This window comes from Ranitomeya imitator, chromosome 2 (assembly GCF_032444005.1).
Source record: "Ranitomeya imitator isolate aRanImi1 chromosome 2, aRanImi1.pri, whole genome shotgun sequence".
NCBI lineage: Eukaryota > Metazoa > Chordata > Amphibia > Anura > Dendrobatidae > Ranitomeya > Ranitomeya imitator.
The window spans coordinates 441,534,891-441,557,313 of record NC_091283.1 but is presented as its reverse complement, the minus strand read 5'-3'; the positions used below and the strand labels follow the sequence as shown (position 1 = coordinate 441,557,313).

General features: G+C 37.7%; 1 protein-coding gene across 2 annotated transcripts; it reads right to left on the bottom strand.

Moving 5' to 3' along the window:
- Window positions 1–475: 475 nt before the first annotated feature.
- TFAP2C (transcription factor AP-2 gamma) lies at window positions 476–18,045 on the bottom strand. Of its 2 annotated transcripts, none has more exons than XM_069750945.1 (7): window positions 17,920–18,045; window positions 10,868–11,347; window positions 9,923–9,974; window positions 8,069–8,273; window positions 4,966–5,084; window positions 4,479–4,620; window positions 476–2,081 (listed from the first exon to the last, which is right to left on the bottom strand). In XM_069750945.1, the coding sequence occupies exons 1-7, from the start codon at window positions 17,947–17,949 to the stop codon at window positions 1,796–1,798; spliced, it is 1,314 nt and encodes a 437-aa protein (XP_069607046.1). In that variant the 5' UTR covers window positions 17,950–18,045; the 3' UTR covers window positions 476–1,795. The 2 variants fall into 2 exon arrangements, with proteins under 2 accessions (XP_069607046.1, XP_069607045.1); XM_069750944.1 differs by lacking the exon at window positions 17,920–18,045 and adding an exon at window positions 12,569–12,756.
- Window positions 18,046–22,423: the final 4,378 nt, after the last annotated feature.

Below are 22,423 nucleotides of genomic sequence, written 5' to 3'. Positions count from 1 at the left end.
AAAGTTTGGTAGTCTTTGACAAGATGTGACAAGGCAGGGACACTGCGCCACAGCTTGGTTGGCATTCATGGTGCCCTTATAGAGCCACTTTGTTTTTGTTTTTTTAGCAGTGATCCATTCCTCACCCCTAGTAACAGGTAAAATATTTCCTCTTTTTTTGCTATTTCTTTAGTACATTTTCAGCTTTGTAGAACAATCTTCAGTAAATTGTATATGCCATAAAAAAAAAATATATATATATATATATATATATATATATATATATTTTTTTTTATATTTACTCCATTAGGTATGTTAAACGTGCAATGGTATCGAGAGTATTTTGACTTTTCCCATCCTAATTGTAGGATTTTTTTTTTTTTTTTATGATTTTTTAGACTGGATGGAAAAAAAAAATGCAGAATAAAAAAAAGCAAACTTAAAGCAAATAGATAAAACCATTGACTATCTTTAAGGTAAATAGAACAGAACCTAATTACTCTGGATTTTTTTTATTATAGGCTTATAATATACAACAGTTTAATATTGTAAGATTTACAAATATGTAAAAGCTGTTGGACGCACAAAACGCAACAGGGCACACTCACTTCTTGTAAAAAAAAGTCACTTCCCTTCCCACACATATTGCTTTAGCGAGGCACTTAGTGCCACACTTTTTTTTTTTTGTTAAATATTCTAAATTTGACCAGTTTACAAAGACTTTAAAAAAAAAAAAATATATTGTATCAACTTTCCCTCAACCTCAAGTTGTATAAAGTTTCACCATTATGTACAAAGACCCTTAAATTACATATAAATAAATATGTACAGTAGCAAAAAAATTAACTCAATCATCGAGCTACAATGCCCACCTCTGGGCAACTTATTGCCACCCCAACAGAACCTAATATTCAGACCTTAATGGTCAATTTAGATTTAAGTTACTATTTTTTTTTTATCAGTGGCTCATTTTGTACCAGTATTAAAAAGGGTATGATTCTCTTTTAACTGATGGGACTAAGAAAAAAAATATATAAAAATAAAAATAAGGGGGGGGGGGAACCATTAAGTAGGACTGAGAATTAAAAATTTATTTTTTGTATACAGTAGTTAGAAGGAAAGAAGAAAAAGAAAAGTGACTGGTAAACTCAAAGCCATTGGCAAGGAGGTTCGATTGATAAATTAAAAAAATAAAAATTAAAAATAAGTACCTAGTATTAGGAGAATCTGGACCTCATCCTTTAAAACAATATGGAAAAATTGTTAAAAGAAAAATGGAGAGTGAAAATAAAAAAACAGGCAAAAGAACTCAATTTAAAATGAATGTAAAAAAAATTAAAACATTTAAAAATGGCGCATTGGAGCTCAATTAAAAGGAAATATGCTACTATGGCTGCAGTCACACCTCTAAAACACACGCATACAAGCCATTTCACAAGTCCAAATTTTTGCTGAAGTCTGCAACCTCTGGTAAACATTTATTTCATATTAAGAAGAGGATGGGGGAGGTGGGTATGAACCAAATAATCCCTGCAAGATGTTTGTGGTCCTGCTGAAATGCATGGAAGGTAAAGAGGCCGGAAGTCGAGTGCAAAAGGATTTTCTGGAAGAAAATTCTGGTGCTTGTAAAAAGTTCCCTCTCAACCAAGAAATTGGGCAGCGGATCGGAAAGTAGCACCGTCCCATAATATTCCATACGGTCTCCCGTCCACCCGATCGGTCACGGATCCTCACAAAATAGAGTTCAATAGGAAAGATAGGTCCCAGCCTCATATGTTCCTCCAGTCAAACATCGAACGTTGTCCATATTACATCCTCATTTTCGGTGTTTGTCCATCTTGTCCAAGCCTTTGTTGCTTTCGCCAGGGCTCTGGTCTCCCGCATTCATGTACATTTTGTCTGCAATTTTTAACGCCTCGTTTAGGTAGTTTTGTACAGAGGTCATAGCGGCACAAATTGCAGCGCTCCCGAAACCATGCGTGATGAGGCTGAAGTGAGCTAAACAACTTTGGATTCCAGGTTCCAAGATGGGATTTGGCCTTGCGTTACCCAATGGCGTCCTGTCCTGTGTGAGAAGGTCTGTGAATTCTTTGCAGATTTGTCTAAAAACAGAAGAAAATAAATCATTTTAGGGATTGACTTCTGTAAACTCAAAAAAAAAGGTTTAGTACAAGTCAGTACTATGTAATAGATTTTTAGTTATTTCTCTCCATTCGAGATCTTGATACTGACAACTCCATTTATTTTTAGATTTTTGAGTATATTAAAAAAAAAAAAAAAAAAAAAAAAAAAACACAAATTGAAATCTTTTCTTGGTAGTACATACAATATGGAAGTTTAGTACAGTAAAGTAAGAGTTCCTGAGAAGACCTCTCACATTTACGGTCAATACATGATTTATCTGGCTAGACAGCAACTTCTCTATGAAAATCCTTTGGTTCCAGTAAGAAAGTAAATTTTCAAAAAGAACAATTGCATAAAAATATGTAAAAATATTAAAGCCCCGGTAATTACAGAATAGTATGATGTTGGAAATGGGAATATCTGAGAGGGCAAAATGTTATATTACCAAATGAAAGAGCAAAGCCTTTAAACAGATCAAACTGAAACTGGGGCTATTTTTTGGTGTGAGCCTTCTCCTAAAATATTACTGCCAAAAAAGGCACTTTTAAAACTAAAGAAAGGGGACCCACATTTCAAGATTTAGGAATCCCCAGAATAATTAGAATCCTAATATATTATATAGATATATCTCCCAGTGTTTCATTGCAAAGCAAATTGGGACATATGTTCCTGCCTCATCTCTTTCATCAGAAGTCTATATAGCTTCCTGTAAGATTTCTCTATAAAATGAGCAGTCTCTTAGTCAGCACAGAACAGTTTTAGAAACACCTGCAAAGTATTAGCAGGGATCCACAAAACACTTAAAGAGTTCTTGTTGAGATTTGTACCCATCATGAAGCCTCATGTAACATGCCGGACGCAGCAGGCGTCAGTAAAAGAACATTTATAACTCAACAGTAAAGTGTCTTGTGAGGATGAAGAAGGTTTTCTAGATGGAAGTTTGAAAAAAATTAAATAAAAAAAAAAAAAAATTCTCCAAATGCTGTAGGACAACTTTTGAAGAACATAATCCAGGGGTTGAAGAGCTTGAATTAAAGCACACAACAATTAGAGTATACGTAAATAACTTTTTTTTTATTATTTTTTTTTTTGGGGGGGTGCAGGGCGTGGATTGCATTTTTTTTTTCTTTCCCCCCCCCCACACTTCCACATTGAAACCTTCATCATCCTCATATGACATTTGTGTGTCGCGTTATAAAGGTTATTTTTTATGCCATGCAATCAAAAGATTTTAGCTAAGGATACCAACTCCCGGTGAGTTAGGACCTTCTCACAACCAGGCCAGAATCAAATGCCTATAAAAAGGTGGCAGATGTGAGCAGTCGTAGGTCTCCTGACCTCAAAAAGCCCAAAAATAAAAGTCATTTTTGGGGGGAGCACTATGCAGTCTAGCCAACCAGAAGGCTTCGCAATTGCCGTAAAATATGAAACCCCTCTGCCAAAAAAGGTTAATTTATTGAATCTAATTTAGGTGACCTATTGATAAGATCTAAATGTCCTACACCCCTTATGGTCAGCATTACAACTGTGTTATGACTTTTTCCCCCTGAGCCATACTGCCCTTATATAAAACGCAGATCCTGCTAATGGGTCAAGTTGGAATGCACTCTCAAAGTTCATATGAAATCTAAACTTTTTAGTTAGGCATCTGGATGGGGTGGGCGGGGCTAGATTTTTATTTTATTACTGTATTTTTTTTTTAACCCCATTTTTGCATGAAGGGAAAAAAAAACATGAACTGATTGAACAAGCTTATGCAAAGTTGCTTTTTGATTGGACATTTTGAATTTCACAGTCTGAAGGTCAAACGGTCAGCAATAGGGTGCCAAACTAATAGATATGCAAACTGCCCCTTCAGAGAGCAATTTGCATATTTAATCTCCCAGAGGAGCATGCATGGCATTTAAGTGTATGTGCACACGTAGAAATGGTCCACTGCCTATTTTCCGCAACGGATTTGATAAATCCGCAGGGCAAAAGCACTGCGTTTTTCCTGCAGATTTACCGCGGTTTTTGTGCGGATTCCACTGCGGTTTTCTATTATGGAGCAGGTGCAAAACCACTGCGGATTCCGCACAAAGAATTGACATGCTGCGGAATGTAAACCGCTGCGTTTCCGCGTGTTTTTTTCCGCAGCATGTGCACTGCGGATTGCGTTTCCCATAGGTTTATATTGTACTGTAAACGCATAGGAAACCTCTGCGGACCCGCAGCTGCGGATCCTCAGCAAAATCCGCAGCGTGTAAACATAGCCAAAGTCTCCTCACCTTGACATGCAAGGCCTGGCTTGTCATGCTTCACAAGGAGAAACATTACCCCCCGAGATGCCAACCTAACAGAATGTTACTCAAGTAAATCCTTATCCGGTAACTTACTTTGCTGCTAGCAGCATGTTTTTGCGATTTGCCATCTCATTGCGTTCCATGTGCGGCCGGCTCAAGTATTCTGCCACCGCTTTCGAGGGAAATTCGGTTTCACACACATAACCAAAGTCACGAGCGAGGTGTACGGCTTCACCTGCAAAGAAAAATAAATATATAGGTTCCCTTCAGTCAAAGTGTCAGATAAAAATGGCAAGCTTTTGCTTTCAAATGTATTTATTTTTTAAAATTATGCTCCAATTCTGGTAAAAAGAAGGATCGCTCTGTCCCACATGCCAACCTGGGATGCCCTCCCAGCGTTTGATCCAAATAAGCAAATTCCTGAAAAAATGTACAATTGGAAATATTTGCCCAATCTTTTCATTGTGCAACACTTCTACCCATTTGTAACACGAGTCAAGTTTTTCTTGGCTACAGCTCAAGCCAACAGGTTTCCCCCATAAAGGGCTTTTAACCATGGTTAACATGTTATGACACCAACCTTCCACCAGTGACGTCAGCAGCGTCACATTGGCTGCCTTCCTCCTTCCGGCCGGCAGGTTCAAACCAATTTTTTCAAGTTTTTCTCGCAACGACCTCCCTCCATTTTTAGATTTTGCCCTGATGAAAGAGACAGGACACGTATTTAGTATTTCAATGCAGCCATCAAGGAGTTTAGCCCAACAGAACAGCTCAGACGAGGGCGTCAATCCAGAGAACAAGACTTCACAAGAAACCAGTGATGTCACGGGGAAGGATTCCCTCACAATGATTAAACTGTATCACACAATGGATTAAAACGATTGAATTTCAGAAGAACGAGGCTCCCTAGAGACATCTGTATGGGAATTCCCATCCATACAGATACTCCGGCAATTCAACGCAAGTATACCAAATTTCCATCCACCCACCAGTTCTTCCCATTTCACCTTCTACATACAATCGAGATTTAGTCATTTGTGTAACATCAGCCACAGAAAAAGATGTTTTTTACAGTTTTAAGTTGCTAACCCCATGTGCTCATTAATTCCCGCTATTTATAGATGGAAATTAGCCATCTGTTAATGTCACACTCCTAACCCCGGCTTCTTCATGTACACATTTCTACAGCAACACTGCATCACCAAAAGGATCCAGAATACATGAGTGAGGCCACATGCAGAAGAAAAATATATTTTTTTCCTTCAGTAAAAATATATTGCTTACATTTTTTTTAACCAAATATGGATTTTTTTAACCCACGTTAACCCTAAGCCTTCATGTTGAAATTTTTTGTTGCACCCATTAAGCAAATGAGGTTACTTGCATTTTTAATCACTTTTTTGTCTCTTGTTGGCGGGTTACATTTTAAACAAAACTCCTTAGTTTTTGACCCTTCCTGGTATTCGACTTTGAAAAAAAAAAAACTAACAGCGTTATGTGCCGATTACACACTTTTTGATGCATTTCTACCACACTAAAAATGCATGTACATTTTTTTTTCTTCCTTTACTTGCGAATTTTCTGCATCTATGGGACAAACCTAGACGCAAGAAGTCGACATGTTGCAGATTTAAAACTCACACTGCAGGTCAGTTTACACAACATATACTATATATATTAATAGTACAATGGGCATGAGATTTCTATAAATCCCATCAACTTTGCTGGAACTGCAAGACGCCATTTTTGAAGCAGTGAAAATACGCAGCGTTAAAAACTCACCAAACACTCATTGTAGCCACACAGGCTTAGGGTATGTGCACACGTTGCGGATTTTGCTGGGATCCGCGGCTGTTTTCCCTGAGTTTACAGTACCATGTAAACCTATGGAAAACAAAATCCGCACTGCACATGCTGCGGAAAAAACTGCGCAGAAACGTAGCGTTGTTTATTCCGCAGCATGTCAATTCTTTGTGCGGATTCCGCAGTGGTTTACACCTACTCCATAATAGGAATCCACAGGTGTAAAACCACAGGTGGAATCCGAACAAAATACGCAGGTGTAACACCGTAGGTGGAATCCACAAAAATAAATACAAATTTGGGGTAAAATCGCAGGTAATCCACAGTGCGGTTTACCTGCGGATTTACCAAAATCAGTCTGGAAAATCCACACCACTTTCCGCAACGTGTGCACGTGTCCTTAGGCCTCATTCCCTCAGTGTATGTTAGGTTTCACCACTGATTTCTGCCATTAGGAAAAAATAAAAATAAAAATAAAGTGAAATGGAACAGTTTTGTATTTTTGGAGCCATTCCTGGTATGGACTTTAAAATACTGATGAAACCCGGACCAGAAAAACTGATGTATGAATGAAGTCTTATTCACATGGAATTTTGAGTTTTTGTGCAGCTGAAAAATCCACATCTAAGAGACAAGCAGTTTTTAGTGAGTTTCTGGAGCAAAACTGCATGTCGATACATTGCATGTTTTCTGTCTATACACCATGTATTTGCAAAAGGGTTTTTTTTGTTTTTTACACTATAGGCATGTTCTCATACAAATGAGTAGCTTGCCGAATTGCTTGCAATTTGTTACCATCTTTTCAGTTAACCATTAAAAAAAGGCATAAACCACTGAGGACTCCATTCTAAATATTTTTCTAGCTTGCTGAAAGCAATTTTGAAGGGTTTTTTTTTTCTCTTTAAACGAGGATTATAGCATGAAATCCACGCCAGAAACTGAACATATCGTTAAATGTATTAGCTGTCTTATTAACCAGAATCCAAGGACCGGAACAAGTTTCTTTCTTACATTTATTGTTGCAATTGGTTCATATTCAAATTAGCAGAACTGTCAGGCGGTGGGTGGAAGATGTGGTCTAACGATTTCTCGCTCATCTCGTGCAATGGATCCTACATGGCTCCGTTTATGAAGGCTTTAGAACAATGCTTGCCATTGTTATAGTTGCAGCCACATCGGAAACCGTGGAAGGAAAGTTGTGTTTCACTACAAGTGTTGCCGATTGTGAACACCTCCTGTCCTCTATCATTAAATAAAAAGCAGTTGGGTGAGTTTCAATGGCCGGGGGACATTATACACATTAACTATTTAGAGACCACTTAAGCACCCAGTCGTTTACCATCTGCTGCAAAACAACAAATCCCAACAGGCCCTGAAGACAATTATGAGATCGGTTACTATTGTATCAGGATTGGAAGAAAGATGACAAGACTCCATTTATACAGCTGGATATAGATAAGATGACTTACCCCTGATACAAAGTTTTGGGGTGTGGCTTTTAAAAAGGGACATTAACTCAAAAGCTAGGGGGAGCAGATTACTTAGAAGTATGCATTCTCGCTTTGTCTCAAAGTTCACATTATTAAACCTTAAGATTTTTTTTTATGGATCATGTGGAATGTTCCCTCCATACGGGTGGGAAATGGTGAATTTGAACTTTTATTAATGGATGTCCACCAATGGCTCCCAGATCAAAGACTCGACACACCGGCTTGCCATTGCTTTTCAAAGATTTGATCAAAACTCAGAAACCGTTTCATTTGCACGGTCCACATTCTTATTGTCCAATTAAGGAGACCCAAATGTTTGCTAGATGTTTTTCTAAATTTGACGAGTACACACAATTCTAATAGCGATATAGAGGGAGTCAGAACATTTACCTTCTCAGCACACCTCCAAGTAAGGACGCGTTCAAGCATTCAGGGGGAGAGAGCCGCCTCTGGACTTCTGCTACAGTAACTTTGTACTTTGAGGTGGAACTCAAAAGTGATAGTCTTCCCGGGACAGAGCAGAAGACCTCATTTGGATTGATAACTATTCCCATCAGAGAGTCTTTCTGGTAGGGCATGTTGAGGGTGTTTTTGCCTGTGGAGAAGACAATACTTAATCATTCAAAAGGTAAGGTTTCCTACAAGCTAATGGACTTTAGTGGTCAAAGATTTGTGTCTAATCATGGGGGGCTTCCTCTAATAGAAAGCAAGATCAACTCTAGGGCTTTGAACCATACTAAAACATCATCTCAGACTTTGTAAGTTCTACCCATGTTTTTGAGAATTTCTTGGTGTCTTGTTTGCGCCACTTTGAAAATATAAAGAAGTCAACTAGGCAGTTATAGAATTGGCCCTAGTATATGCCTACTTTAATAAAGTGCTTAATCCATTTTACCCAATGACAGGAAGGAACCATCACCACCTGAATCTTAATTTCTTTCCATAAAACCAAACATAGGGGTAAAAAAAAAAAAACAGTCCAGCAAGAAGCTATTTGAGCAAGCTGGGCCAGAACCTATTTACATCCCCACCTTAATGAATGTATATATGTATTGACATATATACAAGGGTGTGGAGGAACACAAGAGCACGTGTTTTCAAAGCTCAGGCCATTTAGAATGTTTGTACACTTCTGGAATCCGCTTTTAAAACCCGAAGAGCACGGAGAGGTTTACATGAGCATTAGTAACACAAAAGACTTAAGTAAATATGGAGCACTGTATATGACATGCATCTCCAAACTGGAGAGAAGTGTAGAAAAGGAATCTCATGGAGAATTCGTTTGGATAGAGACGTTTGGGAGTAGCTAAAGAAAACTTATATGAAGTTCTTGACAAAAACGTTTAATGCACACTCAAAATATAATAGCTTTTTACATTTTAACCATTTTCATTCTGACAGATTGAACATGAATATAAAACTTCATTTTCCAGACAAATGATTTCTTTGTTTATCATCATTTTTATCTGGAAAAAAAAAAAAGTATCTGTGTACAATCTAAGCACCAAGGGAACAAAATAGAAAGATTTCACAATGCAGACTTCAACTATGCCCAACCTGCAAGAATACTCTAGCAATTAACTCCCTCCAAAAGCAAGCATGAACAGAGAACAAGCGAGGTATAATGTCAACGCTGTCAAGTGTCTGCTATAATGTTTAGGTTCTCCATGACAGATCAATCTGCACAGCAGTTCAAGCATTCCTAATAGACTCCATTTAATAAAGTGATCTAGAAGACAGTGCCAAAAATATACAAACATACACGTAGAACTCACAAAATTACTAAAAAAAGTAACAACAAAAAAAACTTTAATAAAAAAAAAAAAAAAAAAAAAAAGATAGATGAGAGCAAAGCAGTATTTGTGATATCAAAACTACCACCACACACACACAAAAAAAAAAAATCAACTAAATATTTTTAACATGACACAATCTTTGTAATCAAGATCGTTTATAGAATAAAATGTTCTGTTTTTACTCAAGTTGCAAGGGTTAACGAACATTGGATGCACTACGATTGAGGGAGGGAGAAAATAAAAAAAATAAAAAAAAGTTGTTGTTTAACAAACAAGTATAGAAAAAAAAAAAAAGTTTCACAGCAAATTCTTTCGATTCACACCCGAATTAAAATACATCAAAAATTGGAAATAATCTTATGAACGAACAGAAGACAGACAATGAGATTAGTTTGCAGAACATCATGATTTGTGCCACATTTACATAGAGAAAGAAAGTTTAACAAACCTTTTTTTATGACCGTCTGGTCATGCATGATTAAACCCTGGTCTTCTAAACTCTATGGAAGGAGTAAAAAAAAATAAAACAAAAGTATAAATATAATTGTACGGAAATGTTTGCTTTTTTCAATTGTAAGTCCAATATTGACTTTTTTGTACATTTATTAGGAATTTTGTTAATTTTAATTTTTCAAGCCAAAAAGAAAGAATCTTGTCAGTAACATACTGTACGGTTAGAAATCTTACATTTTCCTCAATGTATGGAGAAGATAAAAGTTAGTGGATGTACACTTGTAAATTACATTCTTGGAGCAATAGGTTTTAGGCTATGTTCACACTTTGCAGATTCCACTGCGGATTTTTCCGCAGCGGAATTGCAAAATCCGCAGTGAAAACCCATCGCGGTTTTTACTGCGGATTTATCGTGGTTTTTACTGCGTTTTCTTCTGCGGATTTTCAACTGCAGTTTTCTATTGGAGCAGCTGAAAATCCGCAGAAAAGAAGTGACATGCTGCGGAATGTAATCCGCAGCGTTTCCGCGCGGATTTTTCTGCAGCATGTGCACAGCGTTTTTTGTTTCCCATAGGTTTACATTGAAATGTAAACTCATGGGAAACTGCTGCGGATCCGCAGCGGTCAAATCCGCTGCGGATCCGCAGCAAAATCCGCAAAGTGTGAATATAGCCTTAGAGTTCAAAAATTAAAGATGGGCAATCGAAAATAAGCCAAGACTACATCAACATGCTACATATTGGCCCTTTTATTTCATTTATTTTTTTAATTATGTTAAAATTGCAGCCAATGGCTCTTTGCCAACAAAGCTTGGAAAACTTATTATAAAATAGTGAATCCAGCCCTGACCAGCAAATTTTTCCCTGCACTCTTAAGCCAGGAAGGCTCTCCAAAAGAAACCTTATCCTTGACATAATATGAATTTTAGAGGGAACATTACCGCAACATCCTCCATCTGCTGGCCAATGTCTGGTAGACCAAGATTTTCTGCAAGGCTCGCGGAATCTAGACCATGTCCATGACCATGTCCATGCTGCAGAAGAATATCAGGCCTTCTTTGGAAGTCTCTTCCCAACCTTCCCGAGCTAGGATCCAGAGATGGGATGTGATGAACCAACCCCGGTCTGCCGTGATGGGAAATTCCACTGTGTTCTTGGCTTTGACGGCTCGGCCATGCCTGCTGTTGACTTGGAGGAGGGTGAGAAGTGTGGATTGAGTTGAGGGAGAATGGGTCTCCAAGGTGGGAATAAGGGTCAGACTGGGAATACGGCAAAGGCTGGTATGGAGGTGGAAAATATGGTGGCTGGAAGTCAGAGGACCCTGAATGAGAAAGTTGGGGAGCTGGACTGTACAAGTGCTGGCTGACTGATGACAGATGGGGTAACCTTGGATTACCATTGCTGCCTCCATCATGTCTGTCCTGTATAGGAAACAGATGTAGAAAAAAAAATTAATACTAAAATAGTCTTCAAGAGCACAAATATCTGAAACGGTTTCCCCCTTCTGATTCTGCATGCATTGTAATTATAAGTTCAGATATTAAAAACTCCAGTTAGAATCAATTATCACCCAGATTTTTGTGATCAAGCTTCACATGTGTATATAAAATATAGCGCTGAGGGCGACAGAGATAGTTGTATCTATAATCTCTCAGTCATCCTCAACACAATATTTTTCCGCATTTTATATTTTTGCTTACTTAAAAAAATATATATAATCTGACCTGTTTAAATTATATAGTTTTAAGTGAGTGCCCCTTAAAATTTCTGGTCGCAGGAGACAACCGTCCATTAGGATTCTACCCGTAAAAAAAAAAAAAAAAAAAAAAAAAATGTTGATAAGTAGGTTGATCTCTGGTTTTTTAGCAGATTACAACTTCACGCTTATTAAAATAACAGGGCGAGCTAATCAGTAGAGAAAGGAGCCCCAACAGACTCCGCTGTGACCCGTCCTCCCTGCTAAATACCTCCTATTGATTTCAAATGGCTGAATCTAATCAACAGGAGCCAAAACAACCGCAGCCTACAGACCGTGACCAATGGAGAAAAATGAATGACTGTGACCAAAGGGAAAGCATAGAAGAAGAAAAAAAAAAACGCCAAAGAGAGCGAGTCAACTCATGACGCCAAGATCAATCACCAGATCGTATGTAAACGTCTAGCGTGCATTATGTGAATAACACAACAAAAGGGAAATATATCTCCGTAATAAGCGGTAACGAAGTTCTGGACAGACAAGACATGAAGCAATTGGCAGAATTCTTTAACATCTCTGCTCAAGGGAACTTCTGACCCAAACCTCTGTATACATAGAATACCCTTGTCTCTGGCGCCCACTACTGGACAGTCCCAAAACTGCACTTTACACTTATAATAGGGCTAAAATAGCAAAATAATTCTCCGTATATGGGGGGACAAAAAAAAAAATAAAGGCAAAAATCAGGGGTAATTTCTTCACCCATGAATCACAACATACACCATACATTGAGCATGCAGTTTAGAGATAATTCAAAGAGACAGGTTTGAAGACCAGAAAAAAAAGCCATATACGATGCGCTAAACCCATTTATAGAATTTAGAGGCTGCAAATCTAATGCATACTATGCCAAACATGCACATAGGTAGCAGAGCCGAGTGCTCACCTCACACTCCTCCTCATACTTGACATTATCTGCTAGTTTCCACAGCATGGTGGTGCCCAGTCAGTATCCACACAGGGTATATAATATCCCAGGCTCTGAAGTGTATTCCCAGGTGTCAGCAGTTAGGTATCAGGCATGGAAGCTCTTTCACAACTGACTATTTCCCTCTATCTCCCTGTCCTCCCTTAATGCTCCTATTATGGGAACTCCTCCCCAGGGAGGGGGCCGAGCCTTCATTACAGAGGGGGGCAAGCTGCACCAATCCCAGGCTCTGAGCAGCCAGGCCACGCCCACATGGGGATTACTGCGCTGCCCAGCCTCAGACACTGCTCAGTGGCTTCATAATCACAATATTGTCAGTGATACTTTATCTGCAGAGGAAATGTTACAATCTCCAACCAGCAGCCTCAATGTTTTCCTTCACACTTTCTTATCTAAACATTTACAGGCTGTGATGATTGAGCCCAGCAGGAAAAAAAAAAAAAAAAAAACACAAAAACATTTAACAATTACAAGAAAAAAAAAAAATACTAATAGGGAGATTTTCTATTAAAAAGGGTAGAACATGAAAATTCCCAGAATCATAATATTCTGCTTTTTTTTTTTTTGGGCAGGTCATATTGTAATATTTCTCATGAAAATTGTGATTTTTTTATACAAGTGTTTTTATGGTGTGTAGTATAGGATTATATGTACAATATAACAGGTGTATTTGCTTTTTTTTTTTTGTATTATGTTTTATACAGGCAAGACTATATCTACTTTATAAAACAAACAACAAAAAAAGAATAAATACATAGGGATTTAATAGTGGGTAGACATAGTAAGTGGTTATAGGATTGTGTTACTATACACACACATTGTAATTTGTTATTGCATTTTTCTGTGAATTTACAGTATGTAGGTAAAGTGTTGTCTTATTATACTATAGTAGGGTTCTTTCTTTGTATTATTTTTTGGCTTAATATTGTGCAGGTATAGTAGTGTGTGTATAGTTACAGTAATACTATACTTGCCCACTATAAACACAGAGAACTAAAAAAAAAAAAAAGTACACATACTACAGTGTATAGACACCTACCCACTATAAAGTCATGTGTATTTTATTATTTTTTTTTCTATTGCAATAATAGCATAGCAGATAGGAGTCTGCACACATAGTTAGATATGTATTGGTCATTTCATTTTTCGGTGGTTTTATAGTGAGTGGGTATAGGATTGGGTCCACACACATTGTACTTTAGGGTGTATTTGTCATTTCAGTTTGCTGTGATATTATAGTGTGTAGGTATAGTATTGTCTGCACATTATTCCATAATATTTGTTACATTTTTTTTGTATTTTTATGGCTTATTAGTGTGTAAGTATAGTAGCGCAAGTGTAGATAATACTACACCTATCCACTATAAACACTGACATTAAATAAATACACATATTACAATTACCACTATAAAGTCATTATAATATGTATTTTTTTTTCTCTATAACCATGATTTTATAGGGGGTGGGGGGTCTACACATTGTAATATGTGTATTTGTTATATATTGTTTGTAATGGGTGCATTTCATTTTTCTGTGTTTTTATAGGATTGGGTCTACAGCCATTGTAATTTAGTGTGTATTAGTTATTTCTATTTACTGTGATTTTATAGTGTATAGGTACAGTATTGTCTACACACATTGTACTGTAGTAGATGTATTTGTTACATAATTTTTTCTGGTTTAATGGTTTGTAGGTACAGTACTGTCTACACACATAGTGTATGAGTATAGATTACACTATACCTACCCACTATATTACCTAGAAAAAACAATGAATAACAAACATATTGCAATGTGTGTAGACACCTCCCCACTAAGAAATCATTGGAACAAAAATGAGTAAATATACATTCTAGATCATAATTGTGTAGTGGGTTGGTGTCTGCACACATTGTAATATGTGTATTTTGGGATTTCATTTCTGTGTTCTTATAGTGAGTGGGTATAAGATTGCGTCTACACACATTGTCATTTTGGATTTGTTATTTCATTATTTTTTTATGTTTTATAGTGGGTAGGTATAGTATTGTGGACACTATATAAAAGATAAATAAAAAGCACACACAGTAAGTATGAGTGCAGACAACACTGTACCTACACTATACGAGAAGAAAAATATATCAGATACTACAGTATAATGTGTAGACAATAATATACCTACACTATAGAATCAGAGAAAAAAAAACAAATACACATACTATATTACAATGTGTGTAAAACAAAAAAACAAAAAAATTATATATATATATATATATATATATATATATATATATATATATATATATATATATATATATATATATATATATATATATACTCTGCAGTAATTTCTATGGATCATAAGAGTATGGAGCATACAAAATAAAAATAAAGATTTCAATAAATGTAATTATATTTTTATGCATACAATAAACTTTATATCTTATGTATGGCGATTGCAAAAAAAAAAAAAAAGGAGAACATTATGTAGTCATTTCATGGCCAATAGCTGCCAGCCGGTTGTTTTCTAGTTCTTGCAGGGCACAGAGCTTGTACCATGTCTGGTTTCTTGATTCTTCTGCCTCCAGCAGCTTTTTTTAGTAGAAGGTTTGGGATTGGCACAGATAATAAGCAGGAGAAGGGGGGAAAAAAATACTTAAAGTGTCCATTTAAATAAATACTTGACAAGCTCCCATTATATCTCTTGCCTTGGGGAGAATGTGATCAGCTCTTATTCTCTGCCAGGCTTTTTACATGTGGGCAGTGCCAGGCAGGCAGGGGGCGGTGGGCACAAAAAGCCCTAAGGTAGAGAAGAGAAAGTAATGGGGGCAAGTATCCGAATTCACTAAACATGACTGTCATTGTGGATTAGATTTCAATAATCATTTGGGAGGGGTGTACAGACTTATAGTCCTAAACTCGTAATATTGATGGCACATTAGTAATAAGTGTGAAACCAAAGCATCGCACTGACTGACAGCGACAGTAGCCAGGCTCACCAGTGCAGTGCGACTTTCACACAGTGCGCCAACACCGCGCAAAAGGCGCAGCTACCCGGGCAAAAAACAGGGGGAACGGGCCATTTGTGGCACATCTGCTTTATTATTGAGCCACTTGCAAAGTATTATTCGCCTTATTTGCCATCAGGAGCAGGAAAATATAGTGAGCAGTTGGTTTTTTCCACAATAAATATAGGATTTTGTATTGGTTTACAGATGCAATTATGCTTCCAAGTTAAATGGTGCTGTCATTATCCATATATATTTCAATTAGTTAATAATGGGGACAGCACATCATATATTCCTATAGTCTTGGAAAGTTTTACTTATCAGATAACCGACATGTGGAGTGGGATTGTCTATTTAATTATATGTGTAGCAGTGATATCTCTGAAGAGATTATATATATATATATATATATATATATTTTTTTTTTTCTCTCTTCAGAGATATCACTGCTACACATATAATTAAATATACAATTCCATACACACATATAAGCATCTTGTAATCAATGCTTAATCTTCATTAGCATTTCTGGTTGGGGCCCAGGCTGGGGAGGATGATGAGAGTTAATTCCCTTGTTGTCCCATAGAAAAAGCCTTTGAAATGCAAGTTTGCACTAAGTAACAGCAAGTGCCCGGCGCCATCCAATGTCCAGGAATATCTAGGGGCTCAGGGGCAGCAGGTGGAGGCTGAGGTGCTCTACTGTACCCCGAGTAATGAGAAGTGGACTACTACTCTCATTTTCTGTAAAAGATTGTCAAGGGAAGTTGTGGGATCTCTCAAAAGGGGGAGCAATATAGTAAGTGGAAGGGTCTACTACTCATCTTCTGTAAAAAAAAAATAAATAAAAAAAAAAATTATATATATATATATATATATATATATATATATATATATATATATATATATATATATATATATATATGTTGAGTGGGATGTCTTCTTTTGGAAAAAATATACTAAGTGGAAGGGATGGCTACTCCTTTCTTCAGGGGAAGAGATATATAATGTTTGTATTTATTTTCTGTAAATAAGTGCGTTTTGTAAACTTTAGAGAATAATCAATGCTCAGATATGTCCGGGTCATAGTTTAATAAACTAGATTATATATATATATATATATATATATATATATATATATATATATATATATATATATATATATATATATATATATATATATATATATATATTTTTTTTTTTTACACACACGATTTGCAGGATGGGTTACATCAATTTTTCATTTGCAGCTCACAAACCACTGATTCTTGATACAACCCCCCCAAAAGAAAAAACCTGCATGCACAACTATTCAGCATGATGTCGCACAATTGTAAAGCCAACAGCAGGATGCAGGAGCTAATATATATATATATATATATATATATATATATATATATATATATATATATATATATATATATATATATATATATATATATATATATATATATATATTCTCTTGTCTATAATTTACAGGAGTGTTTCGCAAGCCTGGTAATGTTACCACTTCACTGCGACATTCCCTTTTTTCGCTATATGGGATCAATTAGCAGCAGCATGTGTCGTGTGCTGTGTTCCTGGGACTATTTTATTATATTTCCTATTATAGATGTCATTAGTTGTGGGAAGGAAAGTTTAATCTGAGGATCAGAGGAAGAAATAGCAGCTGCGAGGGAAGATTACTGCAAAAACGTTTCTCATTGTGATTCTTATTCCTCATATATCCAGACAGGATTAAAATCATACATTTACCACTTAGTATTGTCATCACCTATTCTGCAAGGTGATTTTTTTTCCCCCCAGTGGTGAGGGCATATAAAACTTACTATTTTCAAGTGTTTTTTTTTTATTATTATTATTTTATTACAAATAGTAAAAATGCTTAATTAATTGCCGAATAGCAAACTACAAATTCACTGTAAAATATTTCCTAAATTGCAATAATATTTGAAAGAAAATCTCTATCATTGTGTAACTGGGGGGCTTTGTTGGGAGAAGGGATATTAATGCAGATTAGTCCACTGATGCCCCTGCTTTGATTCAGCCCCCCAACCTCAATATTCAGGACCTCAATATTAATGGGGGGGGGGGGGTAACATTAATATTTGGGATGGGGGGTACTTAGCTCTATGTTCCGATGCACAGAAGGGATCTTGCAGGAGTCTCTCTCCAGGGAAGGTGCACCAGGTAATAAGGCGTCTCCCCCCCTGGAGACTTGAGATCTTGCTGCCAAAACTCCCCAAGGAGCCAGCAGTTCCAGCTTGCTCGGGTGTCAGGGTGTGAGCTCCATCCATGTGTAGTGCAGAGAATGGTGCCGCTTACCTGCCATTCTGGCCTCCCCAGCAGAGACATCACTCCTGGGATTTGGGGATAGTAAAGCAGTAACAGTTGCAAACTTGAATGTTACCCGTAGTCATCCAGTACCTAGACACTATGTCTCTGCTACGCATGCGCACTGCATGCTGCCACCCAGCCAAAAAAAAAAAAAAAATCTAAAAAACACTCACCTTACTGCGCATCTTCCAGCCCCTCACGCTGCACCTCCTCCTCCTTTTATCCACAGGCACCTCTTCTCCTTATGTGCAGGTAATGTGTCTGTGAGCACTTATTACAGAGAGCTGAGGACATTTATATCTTTATTATCATCAGTAATAATAAGACTTTTTAGTCTCAGCTTCGAATCTAGGTATCAGTTGTTGTGGAAGTGGTTTCCAAAAATTTTGGGTTAAAAAAAAATACCCAAAAGTCTTGGATCCCTCCATATATAGATAGAAGTAAGCCTTTTTGTAGCCTGCTTCAATTCTGCAGCACATTCATATTCTGCAGCACTTTACAGACATGCAGCACTGTTATCAGAGGACTTACAAACTTCTTGCACATGTTGTCCCTGGTGGGATTATGAACCCAGGACCCCAGTGCTGTAAAGCCATAGTGCTAACCACTGAGCCACCCAAAGTCTTTCATGGGACATACTGCCTGCTGAGCTGCTCTACCTAATCATATTTTATGTGATACTGATGCTAACAGTATCTATTGATTACTATTATATCTAAGCCTGTCCTGTGTGATACCGAGGCTTAGATACACAGCTCATCACTATCGTGGTACTGTCTCCATGTTTGCTGGGGCCTATTTACTGAAGAAGCAATTCTGTGAAGCCCGGTTCACATGTAGAGTATTTGGTCCGTTTTTTTCAGTACGGATCCAGCAGAGTAAATGAGTTTTAACTTAAGGGCTCATTTCCACTTGCGAGAAAAAAAAACGGTCCGTAATCTGGACCGAAAAAAAGGGCTGAAAAGTATGCGCTTGTCATGCGCGTTCAATGCGATTTTTTAATCGCACCATCCGTTTTACATCCGTATGACATCCGTATGCAATCCGTTTTTTTTTATCTCTGCAACTATTTTTATACAGTCATTTACAGGACTATTTACAGTGTTCTATGCCACAGAATGGTAAGGTATCCGTAAAAAACGGATGGAATACGGATGGTCTGTATGCCATGCGTTTTTTTTATCGCACCCATTGACTTGCATTGGCGAGTCTCATCCGAGACTCGCAGCAACTCGCAGCATGCTGCGATTTTTTTTCTCAGTCCGATTTCGGCTGAGAAAAAAAATCGCAAATGAAAAGACACCTATTGAATAACATTGGTCCGAGTGCAATCCGATTTTTTTATCGGATTGCACTCGTCCATTTTCATCGCAAGTGGAAATGAGCCCTAAAGGCCCCGCTCACACTATCAGTATCTGTAAGCCAAAACCAGCAGTAGTTGATAAATACAGAAGTGGTGACTTGTTTCTATTATTCTTTTCCTCTCCTGATTTTGGCTTATAGATACTGATGTAAAATACTCACCAAATACTGATCATGTGAACATGGCTTTTATGTCATCCATATACTCCATTTTTTGTGGCTTTTTTTTCTTCTTTTTTTTTTTCTTGTTGGTGAAATCTACGTGAATAGGCTTTTGTTATTTAAATCTGGGGGATGTGAATTTCTGTTGCAGAAACACACCTTTTAGTGTGTGGGGATCTTACCCATTCATTCCAGTAAGCAATCTAAATGTGCAAGCTTAAAAGCTGACCTGGCTTTGTTTTTGTGTGGAGATTTTTTTGGTTACTTTTCAGTAACAAAAGCAAACACAATACATATGAATAAGTGCTGAAATTATGCATGGATTTTAGAAGCAAAAAAAGCTGTGGATTTCAGTTTAGAAATCTGTGTAAAATTCACACTGAATGAATACTCTGCATTGCAAAGCTAAGTTCATATGGAGCAAAAACACAGCCAATTTATATAGCCCTGTACAGACATTATTAGCTCTGTCCCCATTGGGGCTCATATATTATATTACCCATCAGAAGACATAGGGAGAACATACAAATTATTTGCCAATGTTGTCCTTGGTGGGATTTGAACCCAGGACTCCAGTGCTGCAAACAAATAGCATTAACCACTGAGCCACCATGATACCTGCATGCATGCCAACTTTTGCAAGTTTCACACTTTGCCCTGTAAAAGATGAAATCTGCATCAGTACATGCCACTGCAAATATCATTCAGGGACCTGGTCCGCAGTAAAAATGTTCTATGTGAACATAACCCAAAGGGTAAAATGTGCAGTGAAAATCCACCAAATACATTGTCATGCAGTATGATTTTCTTGTCAACATATGAATGTATTAAAATAACCAACATTTTTCCCTCCAAGATGCAGACTGGTGGGAATGTTCAAAATGTGTAATCACAGATTAAATACACTGTGGATTTTCCGGGAGGAAAATATATACACAGTGTATTCTAGCCGCAGAATTGTGGATGAGACTTTACAAAATCCGCACATTACGGACAAAATCCACAGTGGAAATTAACCTCCATTAATGATTGTAAATCTGTGAATGTCAATATATGCTGCAAATTTTCACTGTGGATTTTACCGTCGACCATGTAGAGAATGAAATGTGCTCATTACTGCAATGCAAGTCGCACAATCGGTGCAGATTTTGCTGGTGAGGAATATCCGTAGCATATCTGACCAACATGGCTGTAGCTTTGGGGTATATTGAGGGATTAAATGCAAAATTGTGTCAAGATTCAGAAGTTTTGCTCCAGTTTCACAAAAACCTTGCAGTTATGCAGTCGTTGCTCAGAGATAGGGCACTAACATATTGCTATATAACTATCTGTGTGGGTGATGTATGCCACCCTGCTGTGGGGTTAACCTCTTGTGATTGTCTCGTGATCAGTCGCTGGCACATTTCACCATTAGTTATCCTATGTAAATACAGAGATCTGGTGTCTAATGCTTCACAATGGCTACAGTATACAGAAAACCAGAGTGTTCCCATAAGGCCACATTCACACTAGCAGTATTTGGTCAGTATTTTACCTCAGAATTTATAAGCCAAAACCAGGAGTGGGTGATAAATACAGAAGTGGTGACGTGCTTCTATTGTACTTTTCCTCTGATTGTTCCACTCCTGGTATTGGCTTACAAATACTGAGGTAAAAAACTCACCAAATACTGAACGTGTGAACGTGGCTGAAGACTTTGGTCATGGCACATGTCGCACAGCCAATTATGGGTCTGTCCAGCTGCCAAATCGCAGCATAATACAGGTGCAAGTCCTAGGGTGCAAACAAGTCTCAAAAGTCAGACCCAGTTATTTGAGGTTTCTGTTGCACCTTATCAGATATTGAAACGTATTCTGCCTAATCCTGCTTTCCACCAACATCATGTGCCGGAGGAAGAATCGGCAGATTGTGACAAATTCGACTCTACTATGGCGGCATCATATGGCAAACAATGTCCTTCAGAAATGCATGTGCCATATATGAAGCAGATGGAGCGGCTTCGACTGTGTCACCACAGAATGGTGCATTGCATTATACATAGGGCACCTACATCGGCTTTTCAAGTTCTGGCTATTTTCAGTGTACAATGTTGTCTTCCTTGCACAACTTTTGCTTCTTTTGACCCGTTGAGGCTGAGCCGCTGTATGGCAATCATCATGGCCTGCTGGCACCAATGAGGCATCACCATGTTATATGTGAAGCAATACATATCTGGGAAGAGTTGGGCATTACATGGCCATCTGGCTTTTTTCCCCTCTACTGAAATGCCAGAGAGGAACTGATGCAAGAATGGATCCTTTAGTTTGTTATGGGATTGTTCACATTTGTCCGGAGCATCAGATGTTGCGCAGGACTCTTCATAGTGTCGGATCAGTAGGTGCTACATCTTTTTGATGTGGCGCACCAACTTTGCTGTAAAACTGGTGATAAAGCCTGATTATAACTAATTATAAAATGATCCTGGGGTGCTAAATATAAGGAAACCTCCCCTAACTCTGCTGGGCATGGATTGACTTGGGGATGTCCTCATTGGCCCCAATCTCCTCCATCTCATGTCCTGATTCTGCTCTGAAGCATTATAATGAAACCCTGCAAAGTGGCGCTGCGGAATATGTTGGCGCTATATAAATAAAATTATTATTATTATTATTAATTATTATTATTATATTGCATTGGCAATGAAAAAGACGTGCACATCCCCTCTGGCCATCATGCATCAAAGCTGTTTTAACGTGGCATAGAGCCGTAATTTCTTCTTAGGGTGCTTTCACAATGCATTTTATACCTGCTTGTTGGCCCCAACGTGGCCTACGTCCGAAGCCCCCACAAAACGGGATTCGGGCGTATGTGCCGATGAGGCCATAAACTATAATAGAGCCAACAGGGTGAACATGTGTGTAGTAAACTGTGTCTAAGGCCGGGATCACACATACGCGAGATACGGCCGAGTCTCGCAGGTGAAAACCCA